Consider the following 23780-nt stretch of genomic DNA (forward strand, 5'->3'; position numbering starts at 1 on the left):
CTGACGTTTCCATGTTCAGCGTTAATTCAACTCAAGATGGGAGGAAAAAAATTCTTGCTTCGTTTAGTATTTTTACTGTAACAAAAAAATAACGGGAATAGCGGCCCTTTATTGCCGCAATTGGCAGTTCCCGTTAAATTGCGGCCACGATCCATCGCTATTGGTGTGACTTTGCTTCACATTGCTATTTTCAGCAGTAGCGGTTTCGGATGGCACCACTACCTCTATATAGCGGCCGCTATTCCGCTACCAATCGCTATTTAAATCCCTGATTCAAACTTAACCAACTCTGGAACTCCTCTAGGGCCATCTAGCTTGTTAACTTAGGTTATGGGTAATTTGTTACCAAATTTTTCTGTGCTGATGACTATGAAAAGGTGGTGAAAGGTGGCCCGTGGTTTATAAATGATAGTTTTCTTAACATGAGACATTGGCCCCCAAACTTTTGGGCATTTGAGTATTCTTTAACTCAATCGCAGTCTAGGTTTAATTGCTCCTTATTGTGCATGCATTGAATAGATATGGAAATGCAGTACAAGTATACATGTCAAACTGTAATATAATTTTTATTACAACAAAATATAAAAGTATTTCGAGAATTGTACTCAATAAAGGTATGAGCTAAAATTTAATTGAACAAAAGGAAAACATGCAATAAAGAAGTCTAAAAAGCTACTTATCTATTAATTATAGTAAGTAAAATAATAAATTAATAATGAAGTGCTAGCTAAATAAAGGGACCTAATTGTAATAATATCAAAAGTTGTAATTGAATCAAACAAGATGAACAAGCGGGAATTGGTTAATTTTTGTGGTCACAATTAACCTCAGATTAAATAATTTAACAAATAATCTCTTAATTGATCTAATTAATACCTTTAGGCCTATAATTTTACCAATTTATAATTTAGTCCAATTTGTCTTTCAATTTAATTGAAACTAAATGAGACAATTGAATTTCTTCCTAATAAGGTCTCCTCTCGGTCTCCCTTATCTTAATTTTCACCTAAAGTTGTCAATTCTAGGTTTTAAATTTTTTTCAATTTAATCTTATTATTTATCTTAAACCCTAAACCCTAGATTAACTACTTCCACATCAATTAACCGGTATCCCAACAAATTTAGTTTTGACCCATCATAATTCTACAATACCCACTCAATTTACAATCCATTTAAATAATTAAAAACTTAAAAATTGAGGGTTTAAAGATGTTCAATGCTTGATCGACGAAATTTCGATTGTGTAAATTACGATAAAAGCAGAAATCTCTATTGAATGATTCAATCGATTACTCTTGATGACGAATGGACCACACGTACAATACTTGTAAGAATAAAGTTATCTAAAAGAACGAAAGAAAATTGAGAGTGCATAAATTTATTTTAGAACTAAAAACTAAAGTAGTGATTGTTAAGAAATCTCTAATCTAAAAAACCAAAACTAATCAAAATCCCCTTGAAACATGTTTTTAAAGTAGTATTTACTACTTTTAAGTTTTAACCTAAATTAGACAACTTTGCCTTAAGTTTACATATTCTTTTGGGTTGCGTTGACTGAAACGCCTCTTTAAAATTTAAGTCCATTGAGCCTAAATGTTACAACACCACAGGTTTGATGTTGCTATTTTCCTGACGTCCACTTGAGTCTCTATAGGATGACTTGGGTGTCGCGACGTTGCTATCGGCGTTGCGACTTTGTTGCAACGTTGTGATGAACTTCCAACTTTGGCCACTGTCGTCAATGTCTCAACTTTATCCATATAATGTCGTGACTTCACCTCTTCAGTGTCGCGACTTTGGCCACAGTCCACCTAGAAGGTTGTTTTTGCTCAAAATTCCTCCTAGGTGATTATTCAGCTTTGATGTCGCGACTTCACCATATTGCGTTGCAACATTTTAGGCAGTCCCATTGTGCCTTTGCCATTTTACCCAAGTTATTTCTTGCATCAGCTGCAATCACTTGTTAGAACACACTGAAACAACTAATACACTCAACAAAAAGGTAAATTAGACATAAATCATAAAATTATTAAAATAACATCAAAAATTCTTGATTAAAAGCTCGTTAAATGTAAAAAAAAAACTCAATTTAGCATATAAGATTATGGCAGATCAAGGTTCGACTCCCGGAACTCTCATTAGAATATTATAATATTGAGGTTCTAGTAAAGATCGAGAGAAGTATGGATACCTTGCTTTAAGTTGATAATGCCGAAGCTCAGAATTAAGAGGCAAATGCACTAGGTTCTGTATCTAAGTTAATGTTGAAGAGCCACAAAAATGAGTATTAATAATTGAGGGAAAGAAACAAGCCAGCTAATATAAAGGGCTCGAAAGTTTTTGTTTCAATCTTTGCAAGATCGATCACGTAAGTGAATATTGTTTGACCTCAATTTTTGCTCTAGAAAAGGCTCATTCGGATGAGGAGAAGAAATCATCACCTCTTAATAGCGCTACATGTGACATGTAAAACAAACTTGGGGATAGTGTTAAGGTGGGTATGGAAGCAAATCCAATCACGGGAAAATGTGTGGTTAATGACTTGACTTAAGTCGGGGTTGGTGGGGCCTAAACACTGGCAATGGAGGTCAATGCTTTTGGACCTTTTTTACTAGTATCAAGAAAGAAGACAACTAGGAAAAGACAAGCTCAAACACCTTTCAAACTTAAAGAGGCACTTTCTTCATCAGATGGAAGCAAATTCCTAAAAAAATGGCATATTAGGCAACCCTCTCCTAGGCTCAAAAAGCACGCCATCTGTCAACGTTAATTCCACCCCTGCAAATTTCAAAAAACCTGCTATGAGTTTACGTTGGACAATAGCTCGATAGCCAAAACTTGTATGGCTAAGTCTATGCAAGCAGATAAAGCCAAAAGTCTCTCTAAAGGCAAGACTGTTTTATGGAAAGCTTTAGAAAACAAAAAGAGTAAATTGCCAGAGCCTGACTCAAAAAAAAAAAGGTATCATTATCAATGAAAGGAAAGACCACATTCCCCTTAAGGATATTAGTCTGAAAGTAAGCCTTAATTTCTCTAAAAGTCTAGCTCCTGCTCTTGGTTCTAAACTTTTTAATCCCCTTACCTATAGAGTTCTAACAAAGCTCCAAAACCTGTGCTTGATGGCTTCGAGAGGCAACAATAGAGATCTGGTGCGACTAAGGTCCTAAGAAAGGAGTCTTTGCCATCGAAAGAGAGTACCATACACCAACTTGGAGTATAACTAGGGAAGGGACCTCTCCCTTCAATGGTCAGAGCCTCTTACTGTTCTATTTCTTGATCCTTATCACTTGGTAATGAGGACGAAATCACTGTCAAGAATTGTCACTGATCACTGTCTATTTCACATAGAGCTAGAAGAGGTAGTTTCTTACAGAATAATAGTCAACTCTCTATTCCATCCTTGGTTAGTAACCCCGATTCTGATCTTACCTTCACAAGTGCATATATTATCTGTAACACCCCTAACTCGTCTCCTTTGTCGGATTAGGGTTACGAAGTATTACTATACAATAAAAAACATTTAACATCATAACATTTAGTAAATTAAATATATTATAAACCATTTAATCACATGCATTTTATCCTTAAATCGAGCCTTCAAGACCCTAAAAATAGCTTAGAAGCAACACAAGACTAATTTGAAACAATTCAGAAGTTTTAAGAAAAAGATGTAAAAATTGGAAAACAGAGGTCCCAGCCCGTGTCCTCACCCATGTAACTCACCGAGTTGCCCCATCGCCTATGTGTCAGGCTGTGTGCTAGACCATGTAACTCACTGACTTGATAAACTAAGAAACTCTCAAATAACACACGCCTGTGTCTCAGGCCGTGTGAATCCAAAATTTACCAAAAATCAAACCATTTCAAGACTAATTTACACCAAAGCATTCAAACCATTACACATTGAAGGGGTTTAAAATCATTCAAACATATATAAACATGCCATTTCAAACATCCTAAATCACCTAATCAATATGCCATTCAAAGGCACCACAAATATACAAAAAAATTACATACCAAAACAAGTTAACATTACCTTATTTTATGCATAAAGCCCTAGTTCATATATGTGCCAAAACATGTTACAAATGACCCATTTTTCAAGCCATCATCAACATACCAAAAGAACTTTATTTACAAGCACTTGATAGTGACCAAAAAGATATAACTTAGTGAGATGTTAAGGTTCACCAACCAAACATAAAGTTTAAAATTTTAAACATACCAAAGCAACCATTTACACATCCATAAACTATCAATATAAAGGACCTATACATGCCATTATTAACCTTGGCCAAAATACTCAAAAATTACCAAAATGATTGCTAGATAGTGTGATAAGTCTCTGATGAGCTTCCAACTGATCAAGCTTTTGGTAATCTATAAAACAAAGGAAAGTAACTATGTAAGCAACGAGTGCCTAGTAAGCTCGTATAAATTAAAACATAACTTACCATGTCATTTGTACAATTTATAGCATAAATATAATATTAACCAAAACCATAAGCTTGGCATAAGCCTATAAAAGCATCAACAACTCACAAGTTAGTATATTTGTCCATGAATCAAATGAATTCAACCATAAGATATGCAGTTTACCATATTTAAACACATCATTTAATTTATCAGTACTATTATAAGATTAAGATTCATTCCCTTGGCATACTTACCATTTCATTTCCTTTTCTTACCCGTTGAACCATATAGAATTACATTAGATACTTGGGAAAGCTCACACATAGTGTGCCTTTACATATAACTGTAACCTTTCCGTTACATTAATATTCACACGAGTTGTGAAATGGGCCTGCTCACACGAGCTGTGGGTCAGAATGTAAGTTACACGATGCTGCTCATACAACCTGTAGAGAATCAACAACAAATGCAGGACCTTAGCCATCAGTAGGACATTAAGACCAGCACCCGAAACATAAAATCCCTAATCACATGTCATTTGTATCCTAAGAATTCTTAAGGTTCAACTAGGACTCGGTATTTGTCAATTCATCATAGTATGAATACATTAATATATTGATTCATTTACATTAAAACAACATAGTAAAAATTCAATTTAGATAACATTAAAACAATTATAGTTCGCACAAACTTACCTCGATAATTAGAGGCGTAGTAGTATAGTTAAACTAATCTGAAACTTTAGCTTTTCCTCAATTTAAGTTCTATTGTGATTGATATCTAAATAAATAATTTCATTCAATTAAGTACTTCTAGAATTCAATTTAACCCATAATTCATATTATTAAAAAATTACAAATTTACCCCTGATATTATAACTTTTTACAATTTAGTCCTTAAGCTCTTAATTTAGAATCTAATCATTTTAACCTAAATCCAACTTAAACCATGTTGCAAGGGACCTTAAAGCAACTCATATTTATAAAAAAATTCACAACAACACCCGTGGAATCCCTATTTACAATTCACCAAAAATCACTTAATAAAACATGAATATTTTACAACAAAGATTCATAATCTATCAACTAACATAAAAAATCATTCAAAAAATCCATGAAAAGTCCCTCAACCTTTAACAGTTTTACAATTTAACCCCCGAGCTAGCTAGATTAAGCTAAAATGAACTTTAAAACATAAAAATCATTAAAAATAGGGCACAAAAACCATACCATGCATCAAAGAAAGCTTGGCCAAATGTTCTCAACCTAAAAATGGTGATTTTCAACAATAGCAAGTGAAAATGGAAGAAGATGATAAATTTTACTTAGTTTATTTTAGGTTTATTTACTAAATTACCATTTTACCTTTACTACTAATAAAAAAATTCATTAAAACCATGTCCATGCACATTCACTAACACCTTAAATGGTATATTTACCATTAAAGTCCATTAAATTTCATTTCCATAACCATTAAGCCCTTTTAACTAATAGAACTCAACTTTTACACCTTTTACAAATTAGTCTTTTTCACTTAATTAACTATTTAAGCTTCAAAATTTCTTAACGGAATTTTAATATGACCTTAATATAATCTCGTAAAAATTAAATAAATATAAAAAAATAATTTACTAGTCGAAATTGTGGTCCTGAAACCACTACTTCTGATACTACTGAAAACGGACTATTACATTACCAACTCTAAGCTATTTAGTATCGTGGAGGGCAAACATAAAGGAAGCAAGATTGTTCAGAAACTTGAGATGGACTCTAAAGATCCCAATATCCTTTTTCAGGATCGAGAAAATAGGGATTCATTTTTCGAACGAGATCCAAACAATCTAGATTCTAAAAGTAGTACCCGTGGTAGAAAAGTTCAAAGTAAGTATCAGCTCTCTACTGGTGTAGGGACGAGAGGAGTTGAATCACAAAATGAGTTTCTTTCGCTATCGCTATTTGATTTTGACAAGGACCCGATGAGATTCGAACGTTACTTGGGGTTACCACCTTATCTAAAACTGATGACTATGCTCGGATAGAACTATAAAGGGGCTTATCACCTTGATTTTGTAAAAACAGTATGTGAATTGGTTCACCATCACAATCCTTAGATCATGGTTATTACCGAGACGAAATTTTAAGCCAATGAAGTCTTGCATATTGTCAATATGCTTCCTTTTGACGCATAGAGGGATACAATCACCATAGGACGAAAATGGGGTATTTAGCTTCTTTAGCAATTAGTTGTTGTTACGTTGGATTTGTCTATGCGATAATGAACAAGATATTTATGCAATTGTGAAGGTAAATGCTACTAACTCTCATTGCTTTTTATCAGTAGTCTATGTTAGCCCTAGATTATATGAACATAGATTTCTTTGGCACAATTTAAAACTTATAGAAGATAAGCATTGTTTGCCTTAGCTTGTAATCATTGACTTTAATGAAGTGATCTCTAGCACTGCTAAACTGGGCGGGTTACCCCCAGCTTATAACATAACTAAATAGTTCTGTGATTGTTTCAATCACTATAAACTTATTGACCTAGGTTTTAAAGGGCCCAAGTTTAACTAGTCCAACTTTAAAAACTCATCAAACTTAATCCAAAAAAGACTTGATCGTTAACCTAAATTGGCATCTCCTATACCCCAACGCAGTGGTCAGTCACCTCTCTCACACTCAAATCAAACAATTGTCCTAACCTAATATCCTTATGTGAACCTTCTGGTAAGCCAAGAAATAACCTTTTGTGTAACGACCTGATAGTCACAGGTGTCGAAAAGTGCATTTTCGAGAATCCGTTATCGTAAATCGGACTCGTAAATATTTATTAAAAATATTTATGAAGCTATTTGTGTGGTTAATTAGGTTTTGTTTAGGTGAATTTGCATGAGTTAAGAGTAATTAGGTAAAATGACTAAATTGCAAAAAAGGGTAAAAGTTGAATTGTAGATTAAAGAAAAATTAAAAGGACCAAAGAAGCAATTATGCCATGGCTTATAAATGAGGCGGGATAAGATAGATATTTATAAATTTATTATATATTATAACATAAAACCTTAATATTTAAGTATGCATAATATATTATATAATAAAACAAATAAATAAAAGAAAAAATAGAAAAAAGAAACAAAGGAAAATAAAACAAGAAAGAAAGAAAGAAAAAGAAAAAGGAAATAAAAAGAGAAAGAAAAAGAGAAAGAAGAAAGAAAGCCACGGCCTTAGGGGCTTCAATTGTTCAAAGTTCAATTGGTTAGTCAATTTAGTCCCTTTTTCTTGTAATTTTTATGATTTTGGAATTCCGGTGTTAAATACTACCAGACTCATGTCAAAATTTTAGAGATTATTGAGTTTTTAAATATTATTAATGTTGAATAATTTTAGTATTAGGGGTTAAATTGATGGATTATTAAGTTAGAAATGAAAAAGGATTAAATTGTAGAATAAATTGTAAATTTTGAGTAATCGGGACTAAATTGTGAAAAATTTGAAATTTAGGAATTTAAGTGAAAATAGGGAGTTAAATTTATTTTAAAGTGGAATTTGTATGAAAATATAAGATTAATTGTGAAGAAATAAAAGTATTCTGGGTTTAGGGACTAAATTGGAATTTAGAAAAATATTGAGTAAAAATTAAAAAATTCAATATGAAATTAAATTGTGTTGTATTGATGAAATTTAATTTTTTTTAATTTCGTAGCTAACGTTATACCAGAATCCTTGAGTAAAAAGGGGAAAGATAAAGTTTACATCGAATAGCTCGGAATTTCTGGTTTGTATTTCTATAATTCGAAACTAGTTATTAATTGTTGTATTTTTTATTTAATACATATGGTAAGTGTTAAGGTGAGTATTCGGCACTTTGACATTTAATTAAATTAAAAGTTGATTGAATGGATTGAATTGATATATATTATGAATATATTGATTATTTGAATTGAAATGAATATTAATGTGAAATTTGAATATTAGATATTTGTTACATTTGGAAAGTGAATTGAAATCTTATTAACTGTATCGGGCTGAGTCAGATATAGATGGCATGCCATAGAATTGGAAGAGTTCAGAGATTTCTTCGACTTCGAGTCGATGAGGCACTAGGTGCCAATTTACTTCGGTTTAACCGATGTGACACTGGGTGTCAATATACTACTTCAAATTTATCCGATGAGACACTGGGTATCAATTTACTACTTTGAATTATCCGACGAGGCACTGGGTGCCAAACTGGTGTGTTTTAGTTGGATCCGTGTATCCGTCCGAGTTCGAGTCGTGTTAATAGGGGTAATTGAATAATAAAGTTTTATGGTTGATATTGATATGGATGGTATGAGAAATAGAAGTGAAATAGTGAATTGAAAATAGAATGTGAAATATGTTGGCAATACATGGAATATATGAATTATATACTTATGAATTGAGTATTGCATGACTGATGTCATTGTACTAATAAATATGGTTTGATATGTGAATAACCATTTATATAAAAATTGTGTGAATTAGGATATTGTTTAATAAATGAAAAATGAAAGTTATGATACTAGACATTAATATGTCTTTATAATTTAATTGTGCCTATTATATTATCTTGTCTTTAAATATTCAAATTATAGAAATACTACTGAGTTTTACTCAGCGTACGGTTTTGTTTTTAGTGTGCAGAATAGGTACAGTGATTTTGAAGAGTTGTAATTGAGATTGTAAGCATCCATCTCATCACATCTCCAAGTGCCAAGAAGGTATGTTTCAAAATTTGGAATAGAATGACATGTACATAGGAAGATCAAGTGTGTTCCAAGTAGTAGGGACTAAAATATAAGTTATAAAAACTTATTTTTTTAATGTTCAAATATATTAGTGATTAGCCAAAATCACTTTGGCACCAAATGTAATATTCCTATATCAGTTTCCTTGAGTCGAACCGGGTATAGGGGTGTTACATTTTGTGTCTTCAAATTATGTGGCTAAACCATCCTGACTTCAAGCATATAGTTGAAAACTTCTGGGTTGGCAACAACTCATCTCTAATAGAAACGATTGATTTGTTTACAAAGTTTCTTTCAACTGGGAACAAGACAACCTTCAAGAACGTGTTACGTAGGAAGCAATGACTCTTGGCTAGAACTGTGGGGGGTAGAAAAAAAATCCAAATGGCTATTTACTTAAACTCCATAAGAGTTTAGAGAGAGACTACAATAGAGACTACAATGACATTCTTACAATGGAAGAGTTATTGCGGGCTCTTAAATTTAGGGCTAATTGACTTATTAAAGGTGAAAGAAATACAAAGTTCTTTCACTTGACCACTATAGTTCAAAGAAATTACAATAAAATTATTGGCCTAAATTAACATACTGGCAAGTGCATTACCAAAAGAAATGAATTTGGATCACTTGTTCAACAATATTTTTTGAGCTTATTCACTACTTCTACAGTGGCATCAATCTTCATCTCCTCGGTTAATGAGTTAAGTTGGACACGTCTATCGTCGTTGGATATTCAAAATCTATGCGTGGAGGTGACTTTGATGGACACCGTTAAATTCGTTTGGTCTTTCAACCTGACCAAAGCATTTAGGCTGGATGGCCTTCACCCTTTCTTTTACCAAATATGCTGGCTACAAGTGAAATGCAAAGTGGTTTGAATGGTCCTGGAAACCTTCCAAAACTCATGCATTCTGGAAGCTTTAAATAAAACATATTTTTCTCTTATTCCCAAGTTTAAGGAAGCGACTTCGATTTCCAAGTTTAGATTATTAGCCTATGCAACACGACTTACAAAATCATCACAAAAATCCTAGTAATGCAGATCTGACCATTACTTAACAAAATTATTTCTCCCCTCTAAGGTAGTTTCTTTCCTAGTCGCCAAACCTTTGATAATGCTATCATTGTTTAGTAAATCATAAATTCAATGAAATGATTCAAAGGAAAGAAGGGTTCAATTGTTATCAAACTAAACCTAGAAAAAACTTACGATAAACTTGAGTGAGACTTCATTCAAAAAGTCTTGGTTTTCTTTGGTTTTCCTATTAACTGGATCAAGTTGATCATGAGTTGCATCTCGACTACTTCTACCACTATCCTCCCAAATGGCTCCAAGATTCATCCATTTAAACCTTCTAGAGGAATTAGACAAGGGGGCCCTCTTTCTTCGTATATTTACATCCTACAAATTGAGAAAGAATTCGAAAATAATGTCTGGATGCCCATCCAAGCCTCCAAGATTAGACTTTCTTTTTCCCACCTTTTCACTGATGATGTCATTTTGTTTGCTAAAACATATAGGAAAATTTGGATTTAATTAAAAGGGTTCTAAATGTCTTCATGGATGAGATGCATCAAAACATTAACTTTCACAAATCAAGAGTTGTCTTCTCCTCGAATTGTCTGGCCTCCACAAAGGAGTGGGCTTCGTATTCCTTGGGAATCAAATAAGCAAAAGAACATGGAAAGTATCTTGGTTTTCCTATTAACTCCAAGAGATTTACTCGTGGAGAGTACGATTTAATTATTGAAAAAGTTAGGGGCAAAGTGAGTTCTTGGAAAGCAAATCTCCTATCATCGGTCGAGAGGCTTGTGCTCATTCTATAACACCACTCGCCTAACTCGATATTCAGGACTGAGCTACGGAGTGCTACAATACAAAATGAAACAATGACAAACCCTTTAACGGACAACATGAGACAAAAGTAAGATAATTCAATCATATCAATCATTCAGTATAATTTAAAATCTTTCCTGAGTCTTATACAGGCTTACGTAAGTTCTAAATTTGACCCAAGATCGAGTAAGGAACAAATTATAAATAATTCAAAATTTCAAGACAACATCATGACGTGACTTCCTCTAGGTCGAGACGTCACCAAACAGTCTATTATGTCATGACATCAGACCACTTAACGTCGAGACAACACAAATTATTGGCCGACATTGCGACAAGGAGAGATCGATGTTGGGACGAGGAATTTATTTGATGGAAAAATAGGCCATTTAGTGTTTGTTTTGAAACCAAATCTTAAAGGTAATCAAAAAAGTGGAATTAGTAACATTTAGACCTCTTCACAACATCCAAAATCATGCCAAAACATATCATACATCCTCTTCCTAAAGATCTAACCAATATGCCACATCGGCACCAATACACAATAAGGCTATATGAACCATTACAAGCCATACAAGTTACTTATACCATTCATATCCAACTCATTTGAATTTCTAATCCACATATGTATGCTATATAACATCTAATCCATAAACATGAGCAAATTTTCATTACCATAAGAGTTCATATTCAACTATGTCTCAAAACATGCTTAATATTATAAACAACTTGACACTCCTAAGTACATGCCACACTATTAAGCTTAAACAAGCAAAAGTCTACCAAGTTAATAGAGGAATAGTGTCATCTTTGTGAAGTCTAATCGATGAATTTGCAAACTGAATATTTGCAGAGAAGGAAAACAACAAGGTAAACATTTTAAATACTTAGTAAGTTCAAATGTATTAAAATGATAAACTTACCATGATTCATAATATAACTAATCAAACTAAATAACTCGGTAGAGTTTACCTAGCATGACAATCGCAACCATAAGGTGAGCTTAAATAACAAAATCCATTTCATAACATATCAATGCATACATTTGAGTGGTCATTTATGAATGCTAAAGTTTAGTATTTAATTCATACCTAAATTCCATACTTGATCATCAAATATATTTCGAAACATTTATATTTCTTATTTCGTATTACCAATATTACCCGATGAAACTCAGTAAACAAGCTAAAACACACATGTACAATTCATATCAGAGGCTTGTTCAAGCGAAACATATAATAGTGTCAGGTTACCCGTCCAGGCTAAACCATTATATCGACACATCAAAGAGCTTGACTAGAGCTATATATATACATGTCAGGATAACCGTCTGGGCTAAACCTTTAAAACGACATCAGGTTACTAGTTCAGGCTAAACATGTGTCACATGTATCTTCGAGTCCGCCACAAATGCTAGAGCTCAAAATCATCAGAAATCAACCTGTAACCATGTGTATGACACGTTTACGAAGTTTCATCAGGGTCATTTCTATCATATAAGTTCATACTTATCCTTTTTCAATTTAATCCAAATCTCACCCATTAGTATTAACTTGCAAATAATTTAAAGTTTAACAAATCATATATAAATTCACAATATAACATACATAAGGATTTAAACATAAGTACACCATATGAACTTACCTAGAAAAATCGGCAAACAAGTTAAATTATAAGGACAATTCGATAATTTTTCTTTTTCCCCGATTATTCTCAACTTGATTCAAACCTCAATCAATTGAAGGACTAAAGTTGAATTTTTCAAACCCTTATTTCTTCTTCTTTTGACGGCAATGGGGGTGGAAGAAAGATGATAATGGTTGTTTTATTTTAACATTTAGCTTTTATATTAGAATTAACTTTAATTAATTAATAATTATACTAATTAAGCTTATTTAGTTAACTTTAAACCAAATTTACTTAAGCTAATGTACTACATCATCATCCACTACCAAATAACCATTTACTAATGGTCCATTTTCTCCATTGGGCCTTCCACTACTTAAAATCTATAACGATTAAACTTTTATCACTTTTACGACTTAGTCCTTATACTATAACTAACAATTCGATTAACAAATTTATTGGACCAAACTTCAATTAAACTTTATACTAACCTCGTTAATATTTAATATTTACGGACTCATTCGTAAAAAATGAGGTTCTGAAATTACTATTTTCGACACCACAAAAAAACTGATTATTACACATTCAGTCTACTATGACGTCAAATTTCAAACTACTTTATGCAATGTTCTATGCTCCTGGCTAGTACCCTTAAACGACTAGCTCGTATTAACAAAAGCTTTCTATGGGGAGGGAATGAATAGGGAAATAAACTCCATCTGGTCAATTACGAGAAGGTCACCCGTCCCGAAGATAAAAGGAGGTTTGGGAATTGCTTTCCATAAGAGCCAAGCTCACTTGATCAAGCTAGTGTGACGCCTCATCCAATAGCATGATAAGTTATGGGCTAAAACTCTCATGGCAAAATACCTCCTTGATCCACGCAACCCCCAACTTTTAAAGAACACATCGATAACTTTGAGGTCCTTGAGAAGGATTCTATACTTATTCAGGATTGAGATTGGTGGCGCATAATGGGAGATCTGTAATTTTTTAGCATGACAACTGGACGGAAAGAGGACATCTGAAGAGAGCAATACAAGGACCTATGTCGTATAAGGAAGATTCTTGGAATCTAGAGCAAGTAAAATCTAAATGGGATACCCAAGGACTGAGTTGATTACCTCTGGAACTCCCAAGAGATTTAATTGACTCCTTTCTGAGTACGCCATTCTTTTGCAACACCAACAGTAGGGATTCTCTCTACTGGAACCTTACGAATTTGGGTTTCTTCTCATTAGCGAGTGCCTATTTGCTTGCGCTAGGAACAGTATCCGACGCTCCTTAAAATGACGAGACTCTGGAAGTCTATTTGGAGAGCAAAGACCCCTCCAAAGCTTAAAGTGTTCCTATGTGAGTGTGGGCTTCAAGCTCTCCCTACCAACCATCTACTACATGGCAGAGGGATGAATGTCCTTTTCTGCTCCAACGCCCAAGAAGACATCCAACACTTATTTTGGGAATGTCAAATTACAAATCAGTTCTGGGTTAGCATTCTTAGGTCTTCCCAATGTCAACCGGTTGTCTTTAACAACTGGATTGATAGAAATCTAACATCCAACCAATGGGCCAAGTGTCACCAAATCCCCTGGAGTTTTTTGTTTGCATTTACACTTTGGGAAATATGTCTCTCACGTAATGCTTTAATTTTTGGTAAGAGTCGGTCATGCACTTTGTAGAGAGTGTTTTCAAATGCTGGGGAATATGTAGCTATTTCTTCTTTGATGAAAAAGAGAGTGCTCCCCGAGTTCATCCTAGTATCGTTAGCCACCTTCGAGAGAAGGATTCAAGTTCAACACAGACGGTTCATAGGTGGGAAACTCGGGAAAAGCTGGCTCAAGGGCCCTCATCTGAAGCCATAACGGGGATTAGGTGATAGGGGGCCTTTGGTTACATTCCGAGCGCAGCAAGTGTAGAAGTGGAATTATGGGGGCTCATGCTAGCTAGAGACCTAAACATTAAGATATTGAGATTGAAGTAAATGTTACAACTATTAAACAGGATGTTCCTCCGTATTATGATTTCTAAGCCTATGAAGCATAATTTTCGGGAAGAGAAAAACTTCTTTGAGACAATGTCAAAGGGCTATCTATGTTTTGGACTATTCTTTAAATTTCCCTATTAATATCAATTCCTTTTCTGAAAAAAACAAAAACAAATTAAAAAGGGTTTAATTTAAATTTCATAACTTTACAAAAACAAATGAATTTAGTGTATTTACTCTCCTCGTTGTTAAATAGAAGATCTCAAAATTAACAATGAATTTATTTGTTTTTAAATTTTAGCTTTTATTAAGTATTTATTAATTTTATTAATTAACATTTTTTTAATGATTACAAATAAACCACTTACTGCAAATATGAATAAAATACTGACAAATCTTCTGTCTGAAAATTGTAACATTTTCGCATACTTTCTCTAACACCACCTTCATAATCAAATTACAAGCAAAAGAATAGGGTAAGAGTTCAATTATTATTAAAGGGGCTAACAAAGGGAAGATACAAAAAGTATGCACGTTATGGCTCACGTGGAGCAGCAGAAAGGAAAATGGAGATGCGGGGGATCGAACCCCGTGCCTCTCGCATGCAAAGCGAGCGCTCTACCATTTGAGCTACATCCCCCGTCAAATTTCAAGCTAAACATTATTCTATATAAACTTAATTTTATTCAAGTCTGCTCAACTTTGTCGTGGATTTTTTTGGAAAAAATTCCTTTTTATTTGATTAATTTAGTATATAAACCAATAGTTTATATGTAAAAAAAATAGCAATTTAAATTCACGTAATTATCAACAATTGCATTAATTTATCCATTTTCATAAAATATAAACATCAAAATCTGAAAAATTTAAAAAGTATACATAACTTTTAGATTAGATCAAATAAAAAGGAATTTTTTCCAAAAAAATCTACGACAAAGTTGAACAGACTCGGATAAAGGTTGAGTTATAGAGTTATAGTGAACTTCAATCTTTCATTTGTGCAACAAACGATATTTGATTAACTGTCACCCTGTTATAGTGATGTTCAATCTTTATTCTACTTTTTGGTGCAAGCATTGAGCTATCTTCAATATAATTCTCCAAAATAAGCAGTAAAAAAAAAAGTTTAAAATCAGGCGGGGATTGGGCCAACCTTTTTTTGTGTTGGTCAAAATTTGGCAAGACAATTAGTTGAGACTTTTTGGACTAATCAAAATAATAAAGAAAAGGTCCCAAATGTTTCTATCTCTTCCAATCCCTGAATCGTAAAGGTGCGGCAAAAGGGGAAGATATAGCCTCGGAATCCCAACTCCACTTTCTATAAACTAAATCCCAAAACCATGAATCTATACGCTCACGATCTCTCTTTATTTGATTTCACCAACTTCTCTGATAATCCTATCATCGATCACCCTTCATCTTTCGCTTCCTTTATCACTACACCTCCCAGTGATTCTGATGATGTTGATGCTGGAAATAAACCAACTTCCACCGCTACTCCTAGGAGTCCACCAAAGCACCGCCATGACCGGACCTCGCCGTTGCCTTTGGGGATGGATTGGTCTTTACCTCCTCGCAGATGGGTATTTCCTCTTTTCTTCATTTCATTTCTCGTTTTAAGTGATTTTTGTTGTTTCAAATGCTAAGGTTTTTTTTTTGAGATTAAATTTTGAATTAATTTGAGTTAAAAGTTCAAGTTTGAATCAGTTCAAGAGATTACCCATGGCGGGCTTCGCTATCCCCTTCCCCTCCTTTCTTTTTTATTTAATTGTTAATCTTACATAAAAAGTGGAATTATGAACAAGTTGAGCTGCTTGCTATAGGAATGTCCTTTTTCTTTATGCTTAGATTCATGAACATGGAAGATTGATGCGCTAGAGTATTTTTTTTTGTCTGTTTTACAGATTGTCATATAATTTTTTTCCCTAAGTTAATTGTTAAGTTCCAATGAACGACGTGAATCACGATACCATTGTGACTGGCTAAGAAAATGATTTTCTGTTTGCTTCCTCGTAACATTGCATATTATGCTGCCTGAATCTTTTCCAAATCATTGTTATCATTGATTAGGTACAGGCTATTTAGCTGCTATGTAGCATGTCATTAACCTTAGTTTATGTAAAGTTCTATTTATTTGTGGCATTTTCCTTTCGGAAATTTGATTCATCTTCACCAATATCATTCTTTAATTTGAGTTTCATTGCAGGATGGGCGGGACACTGTTTGGCCTCACAATCCTCAGACAGGGTGGAGTTACTGTGTTACAATTCCTTCTTGGATTATTCTGCCAACATCTGGAGGTTCAGATATTGTCGTGGTACTGCTTAATTTTCTTAGAAGAATTTATCTTTTTAATTAGATCAAAGTTGTCATTTTCAATGAAATTTGTTCTTTTCATCTAGCCATATTGCTATATGTTACTGCTCATGGTACACTAAAAAGATGTTTAGCAAGAAAAGCATGCTTAAGATGAGAGTGATGCAATATAGAGAGTATTTGAAAGGGATTGAAGTCAGGTTTATGAAGTATGTACATAGGAATGCTATGGTATTCGAAGGCGTTAGGTGATGCTCACTAGGCCATTGGCCAATGGGAATGCATTAGTACTGCAGCCACTTCAGGGTTTGGGACAACCTGGTCTGGTGAGGGAAAAAACAATAGCAAATCAATAGAAATAAGGATGAGAAACAAGTAAGATAGAAGTTCGAACTTTTGGAAAAACTTAGGGTTAGATAAACCTCGAGTTCCTAAAGTCTATTAATTAGAAAAAAAAAGATAATTGCAAATAGCAAAATAACCCTAGATTAAAACTCTAAAGATAACTTGTATTCCTAGCTATCCATCCATATGTCTAGTAATTAATCAATAAGACTACTATAATAAAATTGCATGATCGAAGTAGCTCCTAGGCACAAGCATCAAAATCAAAAATGTAATTGACAAAAGAAGGAAATGAAATAGTAGAAAGTTCTCTTGATATACTGGGTATGCATATTTTGTTTTAAATCTTGGTCATATACATTACAAACATGATGAGTTAATGATTTTTTTTCCCTTTTGCATGTTATTATCTGTATGTATTTCCTTTAGAGATTCTTTTCTTACTCTATTGGTGATTTTTCTCCTCATTTCTCATGATTGTTAAGTTCTAGTTATGGACTAGTTTCTTCAACTGTTTTGTATTTAACATTCATTGATGACAGTTTTACCGGGTTCAAGTTGGCATTCAATCACCAGAAGGCGTCACTACCACCCGGGAAATATTACGAAGATTTAGTGATTTCTTGAAGCTACTATCTGAAGTACGTTTTTGTACCTAATTTTATCATCTGAGAAAGTTTACTATCTTCTTTGTATCTCATGCTCTTTCGGCCATAATGTTCTCATATGCCATATTTTGCTTCATTTTTAAAATTTGTTTATTGCATTTCTCATTTTTCCCTCTGTTTTCGCAGCTTAAGAAGATATTTCCCAAGAAAAATCTGCCTCCAGCTCCTCCAAAGAGAATTTTGAGGGTAAAAAACAGAACACTGTTGGAGGAGGTAAGCTAAAAGATGTTTGTTTATTTTCCTTCACGGCAATTGGATCTTTATAATTGTAGATCACTATGTGTTATCCTGAGCAAACAGTGCTGGAAAAATTAATCATGTTAGGCAGTCTAAAAGTTTAAAGGTTTATCTAATTTTTCTATGTATACATGCTTTAGTCCCTTAACAATCCAGGAAAGAGCAACTGACAATTCTTGTGTTATTGGTTGTGCTTGTGAGCCAGTGAATTTTGAGTAGTGTATTATGCACAGCTTTAACCCTTTTCTCATTATGTATTGGCAATCTGAAAATTGGTCATGTATTTGTGTTATTTTTTCAACATTAAATGGTGTTCATTCTCCTTTTGGTAATGCCTGAAATCAGCTTAGCTTATTTAGATATAATAGGAATAATAACATTCTCTAAATGGTTAGCTTATTGCAGAGAAGGTGTTCTTTGGAGGATTGGATGGAAAAACTTTTATCAGATATTGATATTTCCAGAAGTGTTTCAGTGGCAACATTTCTTGAGCTGGAAGCTGCTGCGAGGTCTTGTAGGTGTTACCTTGATGCCCCTTGTAAATGGATGAACATGTTTTTACGTCTTTATCTGCAGCCTTATTTGTAGTTAGGATTAGACTATAAATTCACATGAAGTTATGCTTCATGATCTAAATGTTTTGTCTTGTTACAGCATTTGACAACAATCAACCTGATGCTGTTTCTTCTGTTGGTAGTGTGGCTCCTTTATTTCTGTCCAAGAACTACTTGGATATTGATAATGCATCTGATCTTGATAATGCTTCTTCTGAGATATCTGAGCTTGGAACTCCAAGGCAGGGAAAAGATGGTTCTGCTGGTCCTTCCATGGAACATTCAATTTTGGAACCCAATTTGATTGAACCCTTAAAGAAAAGTATGAAGAAAAAAGTGCATTCTGGACTTGAAAGTGACATTGCAGGAGATAAAGTTACCGAAAATAATACTGACAGGAGATTTCTTCGTGGAGATGGAGCAGAGCACTTGCCTGAACCGGATCATGGCAAAATGGATGGCCATGTTCGAAGATTGTCAATAGAAAGCATTGGAAGTGATTTAAGTTCAGTCCGAGCAAGTGAAATATCAAACTTGGGAATAGCTAGTTTGTTTGGTGATGGGTTACATGACTTGCCTGAAAGTGCTGAAGCTTCTAGAACCTTGGATTCTCTTAGCCCCCACTTACAATTCCATAAAGATCTGCTTATCCTTTTTCTATCAGATGAGCGTCATAAATTAAAAAGGGTTCTTAATACGCTGCAGAGGAGACTAGCTACAGCAAATACAGACATGGAAGATCTTATATCAAGGTTGAATCAAGAAGTTGCAGTTAGACAGTTCCTTGTAACAAAGGTATTCTCAACTATAGTTGGGATGTAGAAGCCCTTTTAATGCAATTTCTATTTCCATGATTGTGTTGATGAAGAAATCGGTATTACTCATTCGTTCTTCATGCTCTGGTATATTTGCTTTTATATCGGCATTATGACTTCATGCCAACTTATTACATTTCCTGATCTTCTATTTTCTTTGATAAGAGTTATTTTTTCTTTTAGTTTGTAGATCTTAAATTGCCTGAGAACCTTTAAAGCTCTCAATGATATTAATTTTTTTCCTCTCAATTGCCAAAAGGCTGAAAAAGACTATGGACCTTCAAATTGCTTCTTATTACTTTGAACTTGGATTTTCTCATATTAAATATGCAACAATCTGATCCTTACCTTCTCAAGATGTTTAAATAAATTTTCTTCTGGAGTCTATGATGTTTGTCCAAACAATATATAAAAGGAAGAGATGGTCAGCTTTTATGATCTGTGATCTTGACATTATTTGGTACTTAACTGGTTAGGCAAATCCATTATGTTTTTGGACTTTGGGTTTGTGTTCACACTTCCAAAACTAGTATGTGTTAGATTTTGATGATTTTTTTGAAAGATAACGTGTGGTGTGGAAATACTAGAAGTGTAAGATATCATTATATTGCTTTTTGCAGAACATCACTTGTTCTACTAGACAACTTCCTACTAGCCAAAAACAACTTAAGTACTTTTGTTTTATATATTATTTTTTGCAAGGGCATGCATGTCTGGAAGAACACTCTCTTGCCATTCTAAAACATAATATAGGGGATATTTTAGCATTGTCCAATTAATAATTCCTTAAATGTAAGAGGAAGCTAATTCGGTGAACATTGCTTGTCTGAAATGTAGGACATTTCTGACAGAATAATTTCAAAAAAAAAGCTGCACAGACAAATTGTTGAACCTTTTTATGGGCAGTCATTACAAATCATAATGGAGTTTGAAGGCTTGAAAACTAACTAGTTGCTGTGTTTAATTAGCCTGATGGTATACTGATATTGATGAGGATTAGAAGATTCAAATTGGATTCCTTATAAACCAAACATCAAGCTGAATTTATTTCTCATATTTATAGACTTAGTAATGCAATTTAACTGCTATATGATCTCTTAGGACCGGGAAATGGTTACTTGGAAAACCTTTCATTATAGCTTCAGTCTCAGTGTCTTGTGAACTAGGATGCTCTTGTTTATGGTTATATGATAATGGTATTAATGGTGTGGATATTGAGCTTGAACCAGTGAGGTTGTACATGAATTTTTTCCCTCCATTCTTCTTGTATTAGGTTCATACTTTCTGTAGCTAGAAAAAGAATTGTCTTAACGTACTTAATGAAGCTTAATTATAATTTGATTAGGCATGAGATGACTGACTTGATTTCATTTTCTCATGTAGGTTAAGGATTTGGAAGTGGAACTTGAAACCACTAGAGAGAATTGTGATGAAAACATGCAACAAGCTGTTTTGCTTGAAAGAGAAAGATTTACCCAAATGCAGTGGGATATGGAGTTGCTTCGGAAACAGTGTTTAGAAATGGAATTGAAGTTAAAGAAGGAACAGGTTTCTTCTTCTGTTATTAACATTTTTTTTATTAGAACAGTTCTACTCAATTATGAAAATCTTTAATAAGGGCAAAAATGTTCCAGGATGAGAAGGCACACATTGAGTCAGCAAAGTTATTATTGATGAAGGAGAGCAAAACGTTGCTGCAAGAGTTGGATGTTGCTAGAGAACAGCTTGCAGACTTGCAAAAACATCACGAGGAGTTAGAGGTGAAATCAAAAGCAGATGTAAAGCTCCTTGTTAAGGAGGTGAAATCTCTTCGAAGCTCTCAATCTGAATTGAAGCAAGAATTTAGCCGTGTGATGAAAGAAAAACTAGAATTGGAGGTAATCTATCATCTTTTTCTTCACAAAAATTATACCAATACAGCAATACTATATCTGTTTTCTTTTTACCTTTTTCTTGTGGAATAATAGTAAATTATGAAAGGAGCCACTATTTTATTTATATATATAAAATCTATTGAATCAACTAGCTTCAAAGGAATCATTGTGCATTACGTATCTAGCTCCTTCCATCAATTTTTGATGTTCTTGATTCACTTCTCTTTGATTGTCCTTTGTTTTAAGCAAAAAGCAAGGGGGGTTTTTCCCTGACTATTTGTAACATCTTCCTCGTTACTTTTGGGTCAGATAAATTGGTTGTATATCTTGTCCAAGGGCCAGGCCTTGGACAAGGTTTTTATTTTTGGCCCAGCGAAGCCTGGGTTTCTTTTTCTAAGTAATACTTTTGACCTAATTTTAATCTTAAAATGTCTAAATATATTTTTAACATTAAAAGTAAAAAGGGCCTTTGAGGCCTTACACATTGGATCAGGACTTGGGCAAGGATTTTCCTTTCCAATAGGATTGGCCTTGCCTGGCCCATGGACACCTCAATTGGTTGTTTCAGTGGTTTATTCCCTACTTTTGAGCCTTATGGTAAAGTCATTCTAAGTAAGAAACATCTCATTCTGTTGTTCCATGTGCATTTTTCAGAGGATTATGCAGAAGGAAAAGAAAAGGATGGAGCATGCCAATGCTGCAAACACTAAACTGCTTCACGAGTGCAATCTTCTCTGGGATCGGCTCCAAGAATGCAGTGTTAATTTCCTCAGTGAGGAAGAGGATAAGTTGAATGTTGATACTTCATCTCCATCTGATGCTCTGGATCTCTTAACAACTTCTGATAATCGAATTGGTCTCCTTCTTGCTGAGGTATCCTTTGTGCCTGAACTTAGAGTTATGAACTTTTTTTACATACTGTTGAAACCCTTTCTCTCTGAAAGTTTTGGCATTTGGAGTGGCTGTTTATTCAAGGTTTGGAAATTGTAGCTTATCATGATAGTTACAAAACTGCTTTCTAACTAGCGTGGGTGTATGTGTCCATGCATCCCTCTTATCCGTATATTGTTTTATGGTAGTGATATATATGTTTTTACACCAGATATTGTTTGAAGCAATTAAACCAGTAGCTGCCCCCTTTTTATTGTTGTCAATTCTTGCTTTATAGAATATAGCCAAAGCTCAATAGAAGAGAATTTCTAGGTTATAGGTGTGGGATTAGGGCTTAAAGGAACCATTTAACTTTCAAACTAGAAAAAGAAGAGCTTGTTTTGGGTTGGATCTACTCCTAAGATGTGGTGGAATGATGTTTCATGAAAATAAGGGTGGGGAATGGGGATTGTATATCTAACAACATAACTTTTGGAATGTCCTTCAAAAATAGTAATGTTTTCCTTCGTTAGTTTTGTGGTGCAATCACCATGTTCTTCTTCTCATTCCCGAAATGATACAATGACAATCTTTGATCAACTGTCTGGTCTGATCCTCTCACCGGCTAAGTTGGCGCCTAGTATTCCTACGTTTATGCGAATTAGTTTGCATGTTGACGTGCATAGTCTTCTCTGTAACTGCTTCCTAGAATTAGTTGAAAATAAAACAGTTTCCGAGAGCTGACTGCTTTGATTATGTACAGGCACAGCTCCTTGCACAAGATGTAGAAAATTCGGTGGTTAGATCGGAAGAGAGCCATAAGATGAAAGACGGTGATAAAAGAATAGATGACGAGCTGAGGAAGATGCTAACAGATATGTTTGTTGATAATGCAAGATTAAGGAAGCAAGTGAACTCGGTAGTACGTTGTGCTCTCAATGCATATGTGAAGACTGACGAAGATGATGATGATGATGATGATAGTGAAGAAGAAGAGGTAGAGGAAGAGGAGGAAACCCATTTGAGGAAAACTGTTCTGAGCAAATTCTTGTAAAGATATAAACTGTAGATGAGAACAAATAGTGAATTGATATTTGTTTCTGAATTCAAGATACTCTTCTCATTCCTGTACTACTACTGCACATTTGCCGTATAGCTACAATTTTTTTTATTATTTAATTATTTATCTTTTATTTGCATTACAAATGGGGAAGATGATTACATCAATAAGAAGTGACCGATACATTAGTAAAAAATCGGTGGATCCATAAATCAATACAAATAAAATAAATTGAGATAAAAATTTGATTAAATTGAATTTTGTAAGCTTGACTACTGATTTGATACCCAAACATTACAAATATCAGTTCATTTTATTTATTTTGAGCATTAGTATAATTTTATTTGCCTCATGTTATCCGAGTAGGAAAAAAAAATAACATAGCGGAAAGTGCGGGTCATTCTACGGCAAAG

The 23780-nt window shown here is 33.9% G+C and overlaps 1 protein-coding gene and 1 non-coding gene across 2 annotated transcripts; one reads left to right on the top strand and one right to left on the bottom strand.

The window, feature by feature from the left end:
• Nucleotides 1-15195: 15195 nt before the first annotated feature.
• On the bottom strand, nt 15196-15268 carry TRNAA-UGC (transfer RNA alanine (anticodon UGC)). Its single transcript has one exon. It is a non-coding gene; the product is annotated as a tRNA-Ala (tRNA).
• Nucleotides 15269-15794: 526 nt separating this feature from the next.
• LOC107897278 (PX domain-containing protein EREX) lies at nt 15795-23486 on the top strand. The gene is made up of 10 exons (XM_016822662.2): nt 15795-16211; nt 16835-16945; nt 17832-17930; nt 18084-18170; nt 18600-18708; nt 18849-19543; nt 20947-21111; nt 21198-21440; nt 22092-22310; nt 23071-23486. The coding sequence occupies exons 1-10, from the start codon at nt 15969-15971 to the stop codon at nt 23359-23361; spliced, it is 2262 nt and encodes a 753-aa protein (XP_016678151.2). The 5' UTR covers nt 15795-15968; the 3' UTR covers nt 23362-23486.
• Nucleotides 23487-23780: the final 294 nt, after the last annotated feature.

This window comes from Gossypium hirsutum, chromosome A10 (genome assembly GCF_007990345.1).
Source record: "Gossypium hirsutum isolate 1008001.06 chromosome A10, Gossypium_hirsutum_v2.1, whole genome shotgun sequence".
Classification (NCBI taxonomy): domain Eukaryota; kingdom Viridiplantae; phylum Streptophyta; class Magnoliopsida; order Malvales; family Malvaceae; genus Gossypium; species Gossypium hirsutum.